General features: G+C 44.1%; 1 protein-coding gene across 1 annotated transcript; it reads right to left on the minus strand.

Moving 5' to 3' along the window:
• Positions 1-9,536: 9,536 nt before the first annotated feature.
• On the minus strand, positions 9,537-18,722 carry NRN1L (neuritin 1 like). Its single transcript, XM_088136369.1, has 3 exons — positions 18,637-18,722; positions 13,547-13,712; positions 9,537-12,074 (listed from the first exon to the last, which is right to left on the minus strand). Exons 1-3 carry the CDS (start codon positions 18,689-18,691, stop codon positions 11,789-11,791), a joined length of 507 nt encoding a protein of 168 aa, XP_087992495.1. The 5' UTR covers positions 18,692-18,722; the 3' UTR covers positions 9,537-11,788.
• Positions 18,723-19,207: the final 485 nt, after the last annotated feature.

The following is a 19,207-nucleotide window of genomic DNA, read 5'->3' on the forward strand; positions in this document are numbered from 1 at the left end:
TATCCAAATAGGAAAGTTCAGTCGAATGACCTAATATTGCAATAACACTCGGCCATAAGTCATTTGTATCTTGGACTTCAAATTAGGTAATTAGAACTGGACAACCAGAGCATAAGGACCATGAAGTCAATTATCCCAAAGCACCAGTTATTTCTACAGTTCTGAACATGCTGCCCGTGACAGGTTCTGCTTTATTCTGCATGTTGTATACTGGAGATCTGAAATTATATCTTAAAGGGCAGTAATCAACCTCTGGATTTATACATCACAGAAAGCCATTTTTTATTTAGTCATGGTATATTGACTAAACCACATGGGCTGGATTCACACCAAATATCAAACCAGAAATCATGGTTTGCAAACCACAGCAGTTGGTTGTATGCAATAGGTACCCCAAACCTAGGAAACCATGATGACTCAATGTGGGGCATAAATCCAGTCTTGATGTCCAAAACTGGCATCCTTATAAAGACCAGATGTTAGCCTACCTGCCCAGAAGTGAGACTCTGAACTTACTGGGCTGTCTCTTGAGACTGAGCATTTCTAGACAGAAGACAAGTATTTCAAGATTTGGAAGTCTGACATTTCATACATGACTCAGGAAATTAAAAGGGCCTAAACCAGTCACCTCTGGCTCTCAATTTCACTAGGGATGGGGAGAAAAATCATTTAGCTTACAAACTGAATTTCATGATGGTATTGTTCAAAATGCAGTATTTTCTGAATCTTATAATGCAAATCATTACTTTAAAAAATTATAATAGGAAAATGACTGTACAAGACTGGACAGATTGACAAAAATAATATGTAAAAATGCATTATACTGTGGGAAACTATTTGCAAAAACTATAGATGTGATGAAAATCTGCAGACAAATGTTTCCATATGTTTGAAGAAATATGCAACAAAATTAATACAGAATCTAGAGATTCTATTTTAAAAAATCTTACATGTAATGACGTGAACTTGATAATATGTGCAAAAATGAGAAGCTGACATTGATTTATTTATCCTTGAATTTAGCTATCCCCTTGAGAGATGGTGGCATTAGAAAGTATTCCAACATTCCAAGTATAATTTTACACTGTAATTCATAGGAACAGCCTTAGCCCTCACCGTTTTACTGGGGGAACCAGCTGCTGTCACACAGCTGCCCAGAATAGGTTCACCATCTGGTGCCTACTCTCTGAATAATAGCTATGGCACAGCCCCTCTCTCTTCCCCACAACTACCAATTCTGAATCAGAACATCATCTTCTTCCTTTATCCTTCCTCCCTCCCCCATTCTAGCATCCACAATCCTTTTCAGTTCAGAAAGAGCTTGCCCCTTAGAAAAGAGACAAGGGGACAGAGAAAGGGATAATGTCTACAAAGCATTTAATCTTCTGCCTAAACAGCAGTAGAGAGCAAATTAGGATTGACTCCAATTCATTTGCCTTGATGGACAAAATCTGGAATGGAGCCATTTCTAAGGATTAAGAAAAAGGCAGGGAGGCTAAAGTAGGTCACTGGAGATTTTTGTTATGGACCAGGGAGGGGTTTCATTTCTCTAGCATCTACATGATGCTCTTAAGAGGCCCATTTTTCCAGGCCAACTGAATTAGTCAATTGTTCACCAAGCAACACTAGCTTTGAGATAGCTGGAAGAATGGAAGACCATCTTTGCTAACTACAATGTGGATTTAATTGAGAAAAGTTGGAGAGAGTAAGTACAAATGGGTAGTGGGAAAGGAAGATACATGTTCTTATGGTAGGGCTGTGCTTGTATGCTCTTTGGCCTGGGGCTACAAGAGGCCCTTGTCCCAAAGAGATTTCAAGATCACTTTGCAAATAACCAGTCCACTTCTCCATGCTAGAAGATATCAGAAAGGGGAAGAAAGGATGTTAGAGAGATAATGAGTGTCTCCATCTACGCAGGAGAGGAAAATTTCTGAAAAAATTAGAGGACAGGCTTTGGTAGACTATTAGGGCTCCAGTGAGCAACCTTTTCATTGCATCATTTATGATGAAGATAAAATTATTCATTTATGATTGAAGATAAAATTAAGCAGCTTCAGGATTGGAAAATGAGAGGACATTATTACTTAAAAGATGTAAATGATAGTGACATTCCTAATATTGGAGAACTATTACAAATAATTTTAGGAAATGTGGCTTATTCATGGTTTCAAATACATCAAATGCATTCATTGCAGAATAGTTAGGACACAGGCAAGTAGAGCCATGATTAAATTTGAAGTTAGGTTAAATTCATCATCGTCATCATAGGGGAAAAGGGAGATTTGAAAGAATTACAACATTCTATTAGAAGAGAAGGCACTTACTGAATGGGCAAAAACAATGTGGGAATCAGATATAAAAGCCCTTTACATTTGACTTATGGTTATACGACTGGCCTAGACAACCATTGAAATAAATTTCTGCCAAAATTGTGAGAACTCAATGGAAGTATTTTATGTATGGTATTTAATACCAAGGAAACTCAGCATGATACATTCTAGTATAAGCACCACGTGTTGGAGAAAATTTAAAGAAAATGGTGCATATTATCACAGTGGTGATCTTGTAAAGTGGTTCAGTCTTTTTGGATTGATTTTGAAAAAAAGGACAAATCACTATATTAGATTCTAAGTTGGCCTTACTAAGATTTTTGTATAATCCAAACAACACCTTGAAACATAAAGAATTTATAGCTTTCTTATTGGTTGCAGCCAGATATTGGAAAATAGGAAAGGACTTGAATATTTCCATGTGATAGGGAATATGCTGGAAAATAGCTCTAATGGAAAAGCTGATAAAAAAAAAATGGCAGTATTATAGCACAGGTGGCTTAAACATATTGATTATGTGCAACAAAGACATAATGGCTGTTTACTACCGAGTTCCAGGTTTCTAAATCATCTACTTAAATAAGGCTATAAGTATTTTGCTTTTATATATGCCTCATTGTTAATTGTTAACACATTTAAATAAAAGTGGAAAAAGTATTAGTGCAGTAGTTTTCTTGATTTGGACTCAGTTTTGTTTCAGGAGCTTTGGTGACTCCTGATACTTTGAGAAGTTGTAAGTAAGACGGTGGGATGGTGGTCATGCTCGTGAAGGTCTAACAACAACGTCAGCAATGGGTAAACAAGCCTCAGCACCTTGGACAGCTCCATATTAGCAAACGGAACCCCATTTATACTCCTGTTCCATCAGGCTGCCCCTCCCGAACTTCACTCCTGTATGTACTGATGTGTGGAAAACATGTTTTTGGAATGCTGACTTTGCACATTGTGTGAACCCAGTCAAGTGTGCTTTTTACAAACTATGGTTAAACAAGCCACAGTTTAGGGTGATGTGAACTCAACTGGAGGGTTGCCTTACTCTCCCATCTCTGTGCTCCTAAGCTGCCCTTTCCAAGCTTGGTGTGCTGTTTGCTTACAGAGGATTTGGATGTTAGAGGGAGGCTGCATATTTCCTGCAGCCCAGTGGTGTCTTCAGGTTCTGTAGTAGGCATCCAAGCTTGGCCTTTCTGCTGTTATTTAATTAAGCCCTGTCAGACCCAGGTTGTTATCCATACTGCATAATAGCCTCTCTCAAATCCTCTTGCTTCCTACACAGCACATTCTGAGTATATCAATATTCAGCTAGACCCAAATGAAATGGAACTAGTACACCTAACATAAGAGAGCTCTCAGATCACCAGTCAATAACACTTGATGGGAATGCAGAGGGTGCAACCAAAGGAGCAATGAATAGGCACTGGACAGGATTACCATGGCTCCAGATAAGATTGTTTGACTAGCCAACAAGCTCATCAATCAGTTGACCTTTGCTTTGATTTAGTATCCAGAATTTAGGAAGCTCAAGCGTAACGGATCACACCCTCCTCCTCCTCCTCCTCCTCCTCCTGTTTCTATACTCGAAACTCCACCCAGGCAATTCAGAAATCTTTATCAATAATCAGGCAATTCTACAGCCTGTAGATACTACAATCAATGTACTCTCAAGAATTCCAACTTGTTGGGTTCTTATTATAGTTTTGCTTGGATAATGCTGCAGAAACATACTGCTGTCCAAAAATGCATCAGGTTCAAATACTAAGTAGGGTGAACCGAAAGCATTATGGTTATTGTGTGCCTCTCCCAAGGGATCTGATACTGTGACAACATTTGGGAGGAGTCTGGGGCAGGCAGCAGGGCCCCCAACTGCCACTTGAATTAGTTCTATGTACATTGAAGAGAAATATTCCACATTAGCATCCTAAAAGTGGAAGAAGTGGGAAGAGCATTACAATCTAAATCAGTGTTGTCCAAACTTGGCCACTTTAAGATGAGTGGACTTCAACTTCCAGAATTCCCCAGCCAGCATGGCTGGCTGGGGAATTCTGAGAGTTGAAGTCCACTCATCTTAAAGTGGCCAAGTTTGGACAACACTGATCTAAATCATCTAGTTGCATTAATGGGATGCGATAGCACTTTTTCTTCCAAGTCCACAGGATTACAGATGAAATTTTACACTACTGAACAAGGGTCTCCAACCTTTCTGTTGAGCCCATCTGTTAGTTTGAAAGCCTGTTGTGGGTGCTCTCACAAAATGGCTGCCACATGGCACCGTGGCTGCTCATGAAGAATCTGCTTCCCAGGAGACAAGTTAGTAGGATGTTTGTTATGGAGAAAGTAGGTATGTTTTCAAACAAACTACCGGGCTGCAATTGCTGGTCATTTTTATAAGAATGTAGGTCTTATGTGGGACATAAAGACGTTATTGGAAATAAAGTTGTGCTGGAAGCTAATGCTTTTCGGTTTTCTTATTTTAAATTAATTTTCATTTTAGAAAGTAAAATGGAGCTTGGATCTGGATAGGCATCAAGAAAGGTGTTATAAACCACAACATGTCAGACCCCAGTATTATATATACAGTAATTAGCTCTTGCTTACTCTCCTGCCACTGAATTCTTCCCGTACTTTTGCACAGATTTTCTGTTATCATGGTGACCCTTTTAACATCATCATGGACATGCTTCCTTCCTTTTCTTCTTTTCATGATGTGAAATGCTAGGCTGGCCCAGATGCTTCTCCTTCCTGAAGAAGAGCCTGTCTTCACTGAGTTCCTTCATCAATATTCCAATGTCAACAACTGCTCAAACCAAACAGAAACCCATTATTTTGGAGAACTGAATGAACAAACCAGTTGTTAGTTCATATTAAGCAATAATGAGAATGTCTTGAATTAATGATACAGCTAGGAACCTTTCAGTGGAGCCGTTGTATCCTCTGATGTTCACACATATTTACAGCTTAGCTGAATCCTGCATGAATCCCAGATTAATTCACTCTTAAACACAGGATTGTCAGCAATGTAAATGAAGAACAGGCAGATTATCTGGTTTGCAGGCTACCTTTAAAATTATGAAGCTGCTGGATTTTCAGAGAGCAGAGCCTAGTCCTCTTCTCCATGTCTCCATAGAGACATGTATCTCAAAAGCTTTCAGCAGAATTGTTACTGGGCCAGTTTAAAATGTGCATATATTAACAGTAACAGTATTGTTGATAGGAATACCTGGGTATGTACACATGTGTGTGCAGAAACAGGAAACGAGAGAATGAAACAACATTGTACGCACAGTGTACATCAATGAGCCATTGTTTCAGATGTGGCCACTGGTGTCATCTGGGGCAGATGTCCCCCTTAACAGCATGGGCAAAGGAGGCTCTAAAATGCATGGAGGTTGGCTTACCAGCTTTTGAGGCAAGGCACAGAACACATGCTACCATCTAAGGTGAAGGGCTGGCTGAAAGACACCCTCCCCTGGAGCTTCCAGAGTTTAAAACTACTTTGTGTATCCCAGTGAAGAAAGCCTGCATCTCCCTAGCTTGTCCCAGCACACCTGCTTCTATATTAGGCCCTAACAAGGAAGAGACTGCTTCTCCCCAAAGCGTGCCAACACAGAGCATGACATGGAAATAAGCAAGGCTCTGAGATCCCTGGAGGCCCTCAGCTCTTGTTTGTGCTTTCATCAAACACTGCGCTCATGGCCTCTAGAGAGACCAGCTTGCAAGTCCAGATTTCTCACACATTCAGACCCAAAGACAGCAGGCTCACGACAGCCAAGGATTTATGGCAGTTTGTCAGGCAATCAAATAACACGAATCCCCTCTTGACTAAACTTGGATACTTGTGCTGCCTCTGTCTTCTTCCTTGGTGTTCCAGGGATTACCGGTATAGTTCTTCAGGAATAGGATTGCAGGGACCACTTTTTACACAGGGCCTTTCTCTGCTAGGGATACAAATATTTTGTTCCAAGCATAACCTGTATCTTTACCCACATCCTCAAACTGTAAAAATCAAGGAAGTGATGCAGGGAGAGACGGCAAATTTTCTCCATCATCTTATCCTAGGAGTGCCTCCTTTTTTCCAGTTTACCAGCCTTCCAGCAGAGGAATAAAGTCAGCAGAGGCTAGGGCAGGGGGAGGGAAGGGTGTATTAACGAAAAATGATTGTTTTATATGCAGAATCAGTGCATGCCACAGTTAAAGGGACGATTTGTCCCTTTAAAGAGACCTTAGGTTAGGCTCAGCGTATCTGCAGGCAGTTTTTCATACTGCTTTCTCTGTCAGGGCTGATCAAAAACATTCTTGTCTTGTTTTAGATAGCGAGTAGACTGTCCCTAACCTTAGACAGAGTGAGGCAGCAGTTGAGGGCAGGAGGTACCAAAAACAAAAAAACCCTTCCCCCAGCCATTCCTCCTCTCCTCCAGCTTCTCTTCCATTCCTATATTTCTGACTCAATGCCACATTAAACTACACTGCAGTTTAATTTTGATGTAATGCGACGTGAATAGCCAACCCTTATGATTTAACATTTAGCATAAGCCCTGAATTGTTTAGCCAATTATTAACTCAATAACGGCTTAGTACAATACCCCAATCCAAACATCTTCTCCCAAATGTGGTCTTTGAGGAAGGTCCTGGGCTGACCAGAGGCAGAGAAACTCTAATGCAGGTTTATCACTAAAGGGCCAGACGGGGACCAGGAGAATGTAAGTTCCCTGCCCTTGGAGTTCATGGAGTGTCTTTGAGCCATTCTCAGCCCAGCCTACTTTGTAGGATGCTGGAGGGAGGAGTGGCTCCCATGTATGCCTGCTTGAGCTCCTTAGCGGAAAGATTAGATAAACCGACACATACCTAATACATACATTGTCCGCTGAAACGACAGCCCCACAGTTAAACCTCAGGATGTTTTTGAGACATATCCAAGCACAGTTGTAATAGGCCACTTTACACCCCTTAACCTGGTCTGATAGAGACCCAACAATGGATACAGTCCCATTGGTACTCCAACGGTCTGTAGGCATGGTTTCCATCAGAGGAAGGGAGAAGAACCTAACCTTGTCTCCACCTGAGCCTGCTTAGAGGGAGGGAATTGTCTTGTGTTGGTCTCTGCAGTAGGAGCTGCAAGGAGCTGCCTCTTAGCCCACATTATCATGGAGAAAGATTTAACATCCAAAGCAGTGTTTTCCAAACTTGGCCACTTTAAGATGAGTGGACTTCAACTCCCAGAATTCCCCAGCTAGCATGGCTGGCTGGGGAATTCTGGGAGTTGAAGTCCACTCATCTTAAAGTGGCCAAGTTTGGACCACACTGATCCAAAGGATGCAGAAGATGCAATTTCTGAAAATGTAGAGGCCCCTGTTGTCACTACCATCTACAGTATATCCTGATGCTACCTAGTAATACTTTTACTGCTGAGCCAAATTGTTGTAATAATCAATCAGTATAGATGGCCTGCATTATTCCCCAGTGGGTGGACGAATTTCTGGACAGAATCAGCTAAAAATGCAACCTGTTCCCAAGCCATATTCTATATGCAAGCCCTCCGTATTGATTCCTTTTCTGTTTTTGGTATCCAAAGGAAGCAAACACTCTGGTTAAGGATGATGATGATACCTGGATTTATGCTCCATCTAACTCAGGTGTTTACATGTGACAGCATCAATAAATTTGCAGTATTCTATCAGGTGAAATGCAGCCATGAGTTTAAAAAGTGAAACATTTTGCAAAGAAGCTCTACCCTTTAAGCTTTGACAGAGTAAAGCAGGAACCTTGAGTAATAAATAAAAAGGGAAAGATGTGTTCAGCTCTATTTGATTATTCCCCTGAGACCCTTGACTCCCTCCATACTAGCTCATCATCAGTGTCAATAAAACTCGAACTTCTTGTTATAACACATGGCCAGTAACAGCAGCAACCAAAACCTTATTCGCAGAAGGTGCTTGGAAATGTGCAGCATGGCTGCAGCCCAAATGCAAGGATTTAATTGGGCTAAGACAGGTGTTAACTGCTCAGTGGAGGTTTTAAGCAAATAGGGAGATTAATTACATTATGGAAGAGAGCAGGGGCAACAGCAAGCAAAAATCCAAGCCAAGCTGTTAATGCCCGGGTGAGGAGGAAGGCACGTGCTAGTTAACTGTTCTCTTTTGCCCTCCCTTGCAAACCAGTGCTAGAATGCACCCTTGTCCTACGTTCCAGTGCACAAGAGGGTAAGGATACTTTAGAAGAAATTTAGCACAGACTTTCTTCTGCTATGTCCTCCAGCCTACATTTTGGGCAGGGGGAAGTAAAATATAATGCACCATGGACACCAAATGGGTTCTTCAGATGCTGCTCTCCCTCCCATCATTTCTGACCGTAAAGGACTGATGGAAGATGCAGCCTAGGACCTTCTGGAAGTCCATAGCATTCTTACACTTGTAGTTGAGAAATCTGTGATCCTATTCGATCCAGCTTGACTAGTAGCTTTCTACGGAACCACGTTACCCGTATGAACCTTGCTAAAATGTGAGATTAACCTGCAAGGGTCCAAGTTCTCAATCCACAAAATGGATCTTTTCTATGATGCCATGCAGTTCTGAAATATTCTGCCCACATGGCAGAGTGGTTCTTCTGCATGCAGAATAGCTGGGAAAGAATCCTGCCTAGAGAGCTGCTTGCAAATAATGTAAACAATGATGGGCTTGGTAAGCCACTAATTAGACTCCCAATGAAGCAACTTCCTATGCAACCTATCTGAAATTTGCTTTCCTTCTTTCTCCAGAATCTATCAGCCAAAGATACTGATTACATGTTGCATTTCTTCCCTTAAAATTCTTCCCCCTTTTCACAAATCCAAGTCTCTCTTTTTTATTTGGCAAACCTTGGGCTTCCCCCAAGCTTGCTGATACCTCCTGGTGCTTGGGAAATGCAGTTTTGGTTCTATGCACAGCAGCACTCAGACCATGACCATTGGAAACAGAGCAGCTTTTTGTTGGCTTAATATCTTCATAATCAACTATGTCAAGAGCGAAAGACAGAGAGCAAGCTATTACCATGTGACAAATGATATCTTTACAGAGTTTTCTAACGTTTGAAAAATGTAATTTTTCATAGACTCCCCAACCAAAGAGTTGATTTTGCAGTGTGGTGCACAAAATGAAGGGTATGAAGTGTTGTGTGCAGCTCAGGACAAGACAAGAAATGCAAAAATGCCTTTTAATAGAAATATAGATACACATTTAAACAGCTGATGCCAGTGAACAAGGACTGAGGATTCCTGCTGTTCATTCTAATCAGACAAGGACTGACAAGACATAGAAGTATCTTTCCAATAAAGACCGCGCCATGCTGGCAAGACACCTCTGTACCTGCTCTTCTGAGGAAAGTTTTTTCCAACCAAACAGTTAAGACCACTCTCACCCCTACCCTTACTAGCTCATCTCTGTAAGGAAACAGAGAATGCAGAATAATGCTCAAAAAAATAGACTTGCAGACAGCAGCGATACACCATTAGTGTGCCCTCTCACCAGTAGCGAGATCAATGGACAATGCTATACTTGCCATCAGCTGCATGAGTCAGGCTGCCTACTAGCTGAGCCCAGTGGGGAGAGAGCAGGTCTGAAAAAGTTCATGAGATGTTTTTCAGTGCAGACACACACGCATACATGCACACACACCTCTGGATTCATTTTGCCTTCAAGGTGCTCAAACGTTGGAGAATCCAATGGGGAACATATAAGTAGCAAGTTGGTAGAAATAAAATAATTGCTTTGCACAAAGAGAGCAGACCATGTCTTCTTAAACAGATGAACAGGAAAAAAAAAGTTATAAAATATGTAGGCACCGACAGATGTCAGTGCACACATAACTAGCGCACAGACTTAAGTGGCTGAGCTCGTGGAGGACCACCACACTCCCATCTAATTTCACCTGGCCCGGATTGTCTCTCACAATGATATGCTGCCAAGAATGTGGAAACATGGACTGTGGGAGGCTGGAACACCTTTGGGAAAAGTTCCCTAGTGCAGATCTCTTGAATAGGGTCATGGCTCAGTGACTAAACACCTGCTTGACATGGAGAAAGCCCTGGGACTGATCCCCACCATCTCTAGGGAAGGCTGGAAAAGCTTGTGCCTTTTACCAATCCATGTTGACATGATGAGGTTAGAGGATCTAGCAGCCTGACTCAATATGCAGTAAAGGATGAAGGGGGAGAGGGCAAAAAGCATGAAGGACAGCAGAGATGGAAGGACAAGACCAAGCAGAGAGCTGGATAGGAATCTGCAACTCCTGGTGTGTGCCGGCTTCCATGATTAATACATGTAAGGAGAGAAAATGCACCTTTAGCATATTTAAAGGTTATGCTTTATACCATTAAGCTTCTGAATCAGTATCTGGAGGCTGTGGGAGTCTGGATGGGGAGGAACAAACTCAGGCTCAACCCTAGTGAGACAAAGTGGATATGGATTTTGAGACCTCCTGGTTCCAGAGTTTTTCCATCTCTGCTTCTGAATGGGGTGCATGATTTGGGGGAATCATTTAGAGAGTAGAAGGTAGCCATGGCTAGGAGGCCTTTGCACAAATTCATGTGTGCAATAATTGCATCCAATCCTGAATTGGGAGGCCCTATTCATGGTCACTCATGCCTTGGTCACCTCTTGTCTGGATTTCTCCAATGCAACCAACAGGGGACTGCTCTTGAAGATCACTTAGAAGCTACAGCTGGTCCAGAATGCAGCAGCTGGGGTAGGTATGAGTGCAGCTTGGTATTCTCATCTAACACTGCCACTTTGTGACCTGTACTGGTTGCCAGCGGGCTTTTAGGTACAATTCAAGGTTCTGGTTATCACTTTTAAAGCTCTTCAAGGCACAAGGCCTGATTTTTGTGAAATCACCTGTCTCCGATTATTTTTGCATCTCCAGTAAGATTGAACAGGGTTGGCCTGCTCCAAGTCCCATCACTTAAGCAATGTCATTTTATGGGATCCAGGAAACATGCCTTCACTGTTACTGCTCCTGCCCTATGGAATCGTATTCCCCCAAGATCTGGATGACCCTCCCTACTTTGTGGTAAGGCTTACCTGTTTTTTCCCCAGACATTGGGTCAGGTCGTCTTCTGAACCTGTCCAGATTGGTTGTGCTTAATTGTTGTATTGCCTCCAGTGTGATTTGTTTTATATTTGATTATATTTTTATAGAGTTGGTGTTGTTTTAATTGTATGCTGCCTAGAGTCATATGTTGAGAGGACAGTTATATAAATTGAATAGATAAATACATCTGAGGTGCTTTGAGCTAGGCAGGTTCCAGGCAGGCAAGCCCATAGACTGCTGTCCTCCCACACAAGAGACCAAATGCCCTGCCATCAGGGCACCCTAAACACTGCCATCAACCGCTAAGCCTGACAAAATTCCCCGGAAGGGAGTGGAACAGGGTCACTAGTCCATACCATGGTGGACAGTGGAGGAGGAAGGGCCTCCCCACTGTTTCCAGATTAAGCAAAGGGTACCAAAGCCACAAGAGCCACAAGAGTCAATCTACCCATGAGGCTGGGCCAGAGAAGGCAAGCTGCCCCCCGCAAGGTCTCTTGATTGGTCTCATCTACATGTAAAGCCCTCCCATCACCAGCCAGCTGGGCCCGTGAGCTGCACAGGTCATGCAGGTTGCCTCGGAACTGGATCTTTTGGGACTCTTGCCGAAGGGACTCCCAGATGTTGGCTGCCTCTTCAGGGCAGTTGGACAAAACCTGAGTGGCACAGGTGTGGAAGTCATCCCAGGACCTGCAGGAAGGACAGACTCAGTGAAGATTAAGCAAGTTCTTCTTCAGCACTTCATGACCCCTTCCAAATAAAAGACAACAATAGAGAGTGGGAGCATGATTCTATTTGTATGGGTCAATGGCTATATGCGGTTCACTTCTATTTCTGATTTTTTCAAGAAGGGGCTGGTGTCAGCAACAGCCTTAGCCATGTGGCTAGAGGCTTCAGAAGCCCATCTGCCAAAAACAGAACATTGACAAGAGTCACAAACTGAACGTGAGTATAAAGAACCATTTGTTTGTGGTGCAAAGTGGCTGTAGACCAGCACCAGCCATCTAAATCCAATTCACATGATATTTCCTGTATTTCATTCTGATCCTCTGACCTGATCCTCCTGGATGCATTAAGACCACACTGGGAGGACATCAGGTATCATGCTTCCTCAGAACTTTTATCATCTAAATTAGGAGTAGGCAACTCATACAAATACAGAGATGTCCCCCACACAATTATCTGGAGAAGATTGTAGGGTGTGTATTAATGGTGGATACGAGAGCAATTTGCCAAAGTCCCACCTGCTCCCAACATTAAAAACCCTCAAAATGCCAAAAATAGGTCAAAAGTTACAACATCACCAAACGGCCTCTCACATCCCTTCATAAAGTTCAGAAGTTGAGTTATGGATCTTGATCATTCAGACGTACCTAATCATGATCTAAGTCAGTGTTGCATTAGATGAAAACACATAGAACTGCTGATGGAAAACAAGCCTCAGATAAACCCATACAGGACCAGGGTTGTTCCTACAGGGTTTAGGATATCATATGCAGACTCAAAGAAAGCACGTTTGCATCCAAGGTAGACACATAGTCCAATGGTCCCTTGAAACTGGCTCACCTAGTGCACACATCATATCAGCCATTGTTTCCTTAACCATGCCTGGTTGACTAAGTATTACACAATGTGTTTTAGGCTGGGTTCACCAATCATGTTCAGCCACAACATGATTTGCTTAGTTTTTGGCTTAACATGTTGTACCAACTCATCCTTTGTAGTTTGTAATCTATAGTTAATGGCTTTGCATTGTATGAACATAGTCAGTCAAGGTTTATTCAACAAATAATGAACCTTGACTTAGGACAATATTTTAACCCAATGTTATCCCCCGGTTTTTAAGAGGTGGATGCAGGTAAACTGAACACTGATGTTCTGGGCTCCTAGATAGTCCTGAAGTCCAACCTTTGGAAGGCAGTGATACCTTCCTTAGATTTATGGGTGATCTATGGGTTCATAGCTGGGAGAAAAAAGGGGTTTGTTTTGTCTCTTTCTCAGAACTGATGCTCCCATTAGCTTTTAAAGTTCTACACTGAAATAACTGGAGCCAGCAGTACTAATTTAGACAGATAAATGGCTCAAGGAACCTTCTTGCAAGCTTTTGAGATGGCCCTAACGTTTCTATTGATAGGAACCTGAAGTGATGAATCTGCACTCACCTACAGATGGTGTCCAACTCCTCTTGATCCTGGATGGTGTCATCCTCCTGATGCTTCTGAACATTTTGAGCCATGCTGTCTCCGAGGCTAATCAGGCACTGTGCAAACCCCTTGTAGATGGTATTGCACTTCCAGCCAGCCACACTCACTGGCTGTTCCACTAGCACTGCAATGAGGTTGAAATTGAGATATTCAGGCTGTATTATCTTCAATAGCTTTTCTCAGCTCAGATCTTTATAGATGTGTTGGATTATGATTCTCATAGTTTCTGGAAAGCATGCAGGGTGGGGTGATGGAGTGGTGGCTAAACTTTCCTGGACTGTGTCCATTTTTGTTCATCCAATAGCCACCAGAGCAGTGCTTGCAGTGTAGGCAAATTGAAAGAGAAGATACCTCCCAAAATTAAAATATATATGTTCTGGGTAGCTTCAAAGGCTTCTGTTCTGTGATTCTTTAGTTTAAATATTTGCATACATAGCCAAGTTTGATTTCTGAACAGCTGAGAATAAGACCCTGAGACTGATTTGATTACTTATTTAATTTGGTGCAAAATTTAGAATGCTGGTTTTGACATATGGAGAACCAGTTTGGTGTAGTGGTTAAGGCGCCAGGTTAGAAACAGGAGACCGTGAGTTCTAGTCCTGACTGAGGCACAAGGCCAGCTGGGTGACCACGGGCCAGTCGCTCTCTCTTAGCCCCTTCCAAAAATGTTGCCAAGAAAACTGCAGGGACTAGTCCAGGCAGTCATCAGGAGTCAACACTGACTCAGAAGGCACTAAAAAAATGTTTTGACATATAAAACTCTTAATAGCTCAGTTGGATATAAGCAACCATTCATCAGGGCTTCTGTCATCCAAGACATTACAAGCTGGAGTGCAAGAAGGTGATTCAGAAAGGTGAAGAAAAGCGAGTTTTCAGGACTCCGGACAGCTCCTCAAAAGCTCTACAAGAGATTCTGCATTTGAGCTTCAGCACCAAGGATAACTTTCCAACAATAAAGATAAAGCTAAACTACCCAACAGTAAGCTGAATCCCCAAATCATGAACACAATGCAGTGACTGAATTCACACATCATGCTAAGCTATAAATCATAATATTCAAACTACCAAAGCTGGGTAGCAAATGTTAGCCAAAAGCAAAATGTATCCCCCTATGGTTTAACCTTATGGGGGAACCTAGCCAAAGGATTGCACCCCACATTTTTGGCTGCATTCATTTGTTCAGTTGCTTTGAACCTCTCCCACCACTGAAATGCACCCTCAACAAAATCATGTAGCCCTCGGGGGGGGGGGGGAAGTTCCCACCTTCAGGCTGGAAACACAAAGAATTTGCCTGTACATAAAGCAGCTTCCTAGCATCTTTATCCCTTATTGCTCCCTGTACCATTGTGCATCACAAATGCTATACAAATAGCATATTTCTGTTTAGCCAACAAGACTGAAAGTAATAAGGACTTATTCAGGATGCAGAACAGACATTGTCCTTGAGCAAACTGAGGTAGTTGTCCTGGATGGCAGATTATGAGTGTCTCTTGAGACAAGTCAGAAAGATAAACAGCATTATCTTATCTTGTAAACTTCTAATGGCATGCCAGTAGGTACCATCTCATGTGGCCATTGGAGATACATAGGCTGTGTTTGCTATAAATTTAGAAGGTAAAAGGCTTAGTGTCTTGGGACCCCAGTGATTACGAAAAGAAAAATCAAAGCCTGCTGCCGCTCAAAGCAATTCTAAGTCTGTCCTTGTTATGAATGGGTATAGACTGTAGTCACAGATGTTATTAATTACCTATAGAGCCTGGTGCTAGTTTGCATCTAAAAGTGACAAGAAAAACCTAGGTTCAAACAAAATAATCCCTATCAAAATTATGCACACATAGTTTTAAAAATAAATATACATGTACTATAGATGCATTTACGACAGGATTATTATGTTTGATCTTGCAAGCGTGGAGGTGGAGAGTATACAGTTGTAATCTTTTCTATGACATTCTGAAAGCTGCATTACAAATTGCCATTTGGACACATTTTTCACCCTCAGGAGAGAAAAAGTTTTATCTGGAATGTATTATAGCAATCTTCCCCCAAGAAGGCACCTTCCCATATGTTCTATAACAAGCCCACCCTGATAATTGGTAACGTAGGAGTTTTCCAGATAACTTGGAAGACAGCAGAATGGAGAAAACTGGAGTGAAACACACGGCATTTTGTACTCAGATCCCTAGATAATGCCAATCACACAACTCATGCCTTACTTAAATTGCTATCATCTGAAAAAAAAAAAAAAGACTTAACCATTGGATCCACCAAAAGCATCAGATATGGAGCAGATATTAATTATGCTATCATCAAATCATGGGCAAGGCAACATAAGACTTCACTCCAATGCAGACTTTTCCAGCCCATTAGGATCTTAGTCTCTTGACTTATATTAAAGAAACAAAAATTATTTTCCCCCAAAACCAAGACAGGAGGGAAATTACGATTCACAAGTGCCTCCAGAAAGGCTGCTGATCAAGATCCAATACAGCTCATTTGTTTTTCTTTTCTTAACACATTTTTAATAAGCTATGAAAGAAAGATGGGAAGTTTACGCATGGAAGACAACATTGCTTGGGTGTTCCTATCCACCTTTTGATCAAAATCTGTGAGTGAAACAGGAAACTAAACATTTTCAATCTAATTGATTGTTAATTCCATTTTAATATTGCCAGTCACCTTCTGATGGTGGTGTACTACTTCTAATAACAATTGAAAAGACAAAAAGGAAACTCAGCTCAAATAACAAAATATAAAGCAGCATTAAACCATTAGCAGAATCATAACAGCTCATTAAAAGATCAGGAAAATAAAAGGGTCTTTGCTTGGCACCACAGAAGATAATAAAATCTATTGGGAGTAGCTTTGGATATCTGAGGTCTCATTACCAAAATGTACTCTTAGCCTCTTGCCCTCACCCAGTTTATCTAGCATTTGCTTGTATAGGGCCTAGGATTCCTCTTTCCTACATGAATAAAACAGGAAAACGGAGGGTCTGATGTATTTCATTGACACCCCCCCCCCCCCGTAATTTTGGGGAATCTGTGCCAATCACTCTCCTTCTAGGTCAGTGCTCAGTATTGTTGCAAGGACCAAATTGGTAAGGGCACTGGAGAAAGGGCAAAATAGAGATATAAATTAACAAATAAGTAGCAGATGGAGTTGGGGAACCTGTGGTAGTTCTGTTCTGTAGAATACAGCTGTTTTCTGTAATGTATTAAAGGGCAGATCTCTGACCCTTGCAATGCAACCCAGCACCTCGCCTGAGGACGCCTCTTTTCAACAGCAAGAAGTCATCCTCTTCCAGCCATCCCATTTTTCACTGAGTTAAGAAAGAGCAGGCCTCGCATTCCACACCATAGCATGAGCAAAGTGTATCAGCCGAACCAGAATCACCCAAGCTGGTTAAGAGTCATCCCCAACAGCAGCAGGAGGAAAATTCATTTTTAGGATCCTGGGGAGGACCAGGTGAAGAGTCTTTCTGGAGTCTGGTTGACCTTTTCAGACTACAGTAATGCATTTTATTAAAAGGGATAATCTTTCATGAGCTGCAGGGAGGTTCTAGAACAAAACTGAATTGCTTCTGAATTGCAGGTGGGGTAGGAAAAGAAAATCTCCATGATTACCTTGATCCTCCCTTCCCCCAGATGTTGGGGGGAGGGGAAAGCTGGCTACAACCAACAGAGAGTCTGTGAAAAGTATCAAGCAGAATTCTGCCTTCTTCACTTTGCAAGGGGTAGGAGGAAGGTAGGGGTAAGAAAGAAGGAAAGAAGGAGCAGGAGCCTGTGAAGAGGACATGCAAAATTTCCTCCTGCCACTGGCAGGGAACATCCTTGAAGCAGGAGAGGGGTCTGGAAGTTTTCAGGTATGACCCAAACCAGGGGTGAACCCAGGCAGCTTCTCTCTAATTTTCAGCAAGAAGGCAGCTGGTGCCACTCAGACTGAACTATGGCGCAGTCGACCCAGCCCCCACAACCTGGAGGGCTCCCTGATTCAGTGCAGGATGAGTTTTAAAAAGTCAGCAGAAGGCTGCCTTGCCCCTTCCTCTTCCAGGGTCTTTGCAACAGTGAAAATGTTGACCTACCAAAAAGGGAGGACAGGCACTTGGAGAGGGAGGGGAGGGATCTGCACTGACTAAGGAGGCAAGGTGTAGCAGGGGGAAGATAGGGCCCTCCAGACACCAGGTGGCCCGAGGGCCCTCACCCTTGGCGACAGTTGCAACTTCCAGCCAAGGGGCAAAAGGCGCTTCCGAGGCTTTGAAGCGACGGGTCGGACTTTTCAGACAGACGCACTCGAAGCCCTGCCCCCCTTCCCCGCCCACTGCGTCCTCCAGATGCGTTGAGTTACAAGCCCCATCATCCACAGGCAGCACCACTGTGGGCCCCGAGAACTGGCATTTCTGGGCTTCAACGCATCTCGCAAAAGCTGCCTCGCCGGTGGTTCAGCTCTGCCCAGGGCCGCCTGCGGCTTCCTCCAGCCACTTCAGCCCTTTTCTCACCGCCCGCCCGCTCTAAAGCCACGGTTTGGCTGAGTCGACCCGGCACCCTTACCCACGCAGCCCCGCCGCGGTTTAATCCCTCACCCCACCCGATACCGTGAGCGAGAAGCGGACTCCGTTGGTTCCAACAAACACGAGGCTGCAATTCCGGGGCTCCTGCGAACACGCGCCACGGTTGGGTTCACACCGCGCGTGAAGCCCGACCAAGCCAACGCGGCGTTAGCTTGGCGCCACCACGTGCGAGCCCCGTCCAGGCGCGCGCCGCGATCCACGCGTGGTTGAGTCGGGCCCCACTTGCGCGTCTTCCGAAGTCACTCGCAAGAGGGACGGGGCGGCCTTCCGTCCCCCCGCACGCGACGCCAACCCGCAGCCCTAAAGGGGCCGTCGCCCGCCCCGCTGCCCACCCCGCTGCCCACCCCGGCTGGAATGCCTTTGCCCTGGGGCGACGGGGCTGGTGCGCTCCCCTCCGCTTTGCACGCTCGCCCACCCGCCCGCCCGCCGGCGGGTCCCTGTCCCTGTCCCGCCCGCCCCCATCCGCGGGACTCAGACGCACCCAGATGCACGGAGAGCAGCAGCGCCACGGCCCCCAGCAACGCCCCGCAGCCCATGGTGCCTCCGCCGCCAACCGCTCTGGAGGGAGTCGGGTTGGGAACTCAAGGCTGCCGAAACGCCGGGCGGCTCCGGGCGGCCACTCCGCCCCGCCCCCGGCCCCGCCCCGCCCCGCCCCGCCGCTCGGAGGGAGCACGGCCGCGCGCCCGGGGCTCCGGCGGCCGGGTTCCCGGGCGGCGAGTTTCTCCTTTCGTCCTTTGGGAAGTTGGAAACCCACTTAAAACCCACCACGCTGAGGGCGCAGGGCCGTGTCCCTTGTCGTCCTCTACCAAGCGGGTCCCGGAGATGGGAAACCGCCGGCGAAGGACGGCTGAGCGCTCCGTTGGCGTTTCCAGCTGCGGGTGCGTGTGTACGCGCGCGTGTGCGTGTTTGAATAAGAGTTTTAGGGGGCAGTACAAACTGCAGGGACCCAATAAAACTCTGATTTCACAGAAAAGCAAGTAAATCGGTCCCCAGATCAGCCTAAGCTGTGGCTTAACCCTGGTTTATTAGGAGCTGAGCTCAGGTGGGTACTA

Source organism: Python bivittatus, unplaced genomic scaffold (assembly GCF_059951505.1).
Source record: "Python bivittatus isolate LINGU-HERP-01145 unplaced genomic scaffold, Pbiv_v1 ctg000190_np1212, whole genome shotgun sequence".
Classification (NCBI taxonomy): domain Eukaryota; kingdom Metazoa; phylum Chordata; class Lepidosauria; order Squamata; family Pythonidae; genus Python; species Python bivittatus.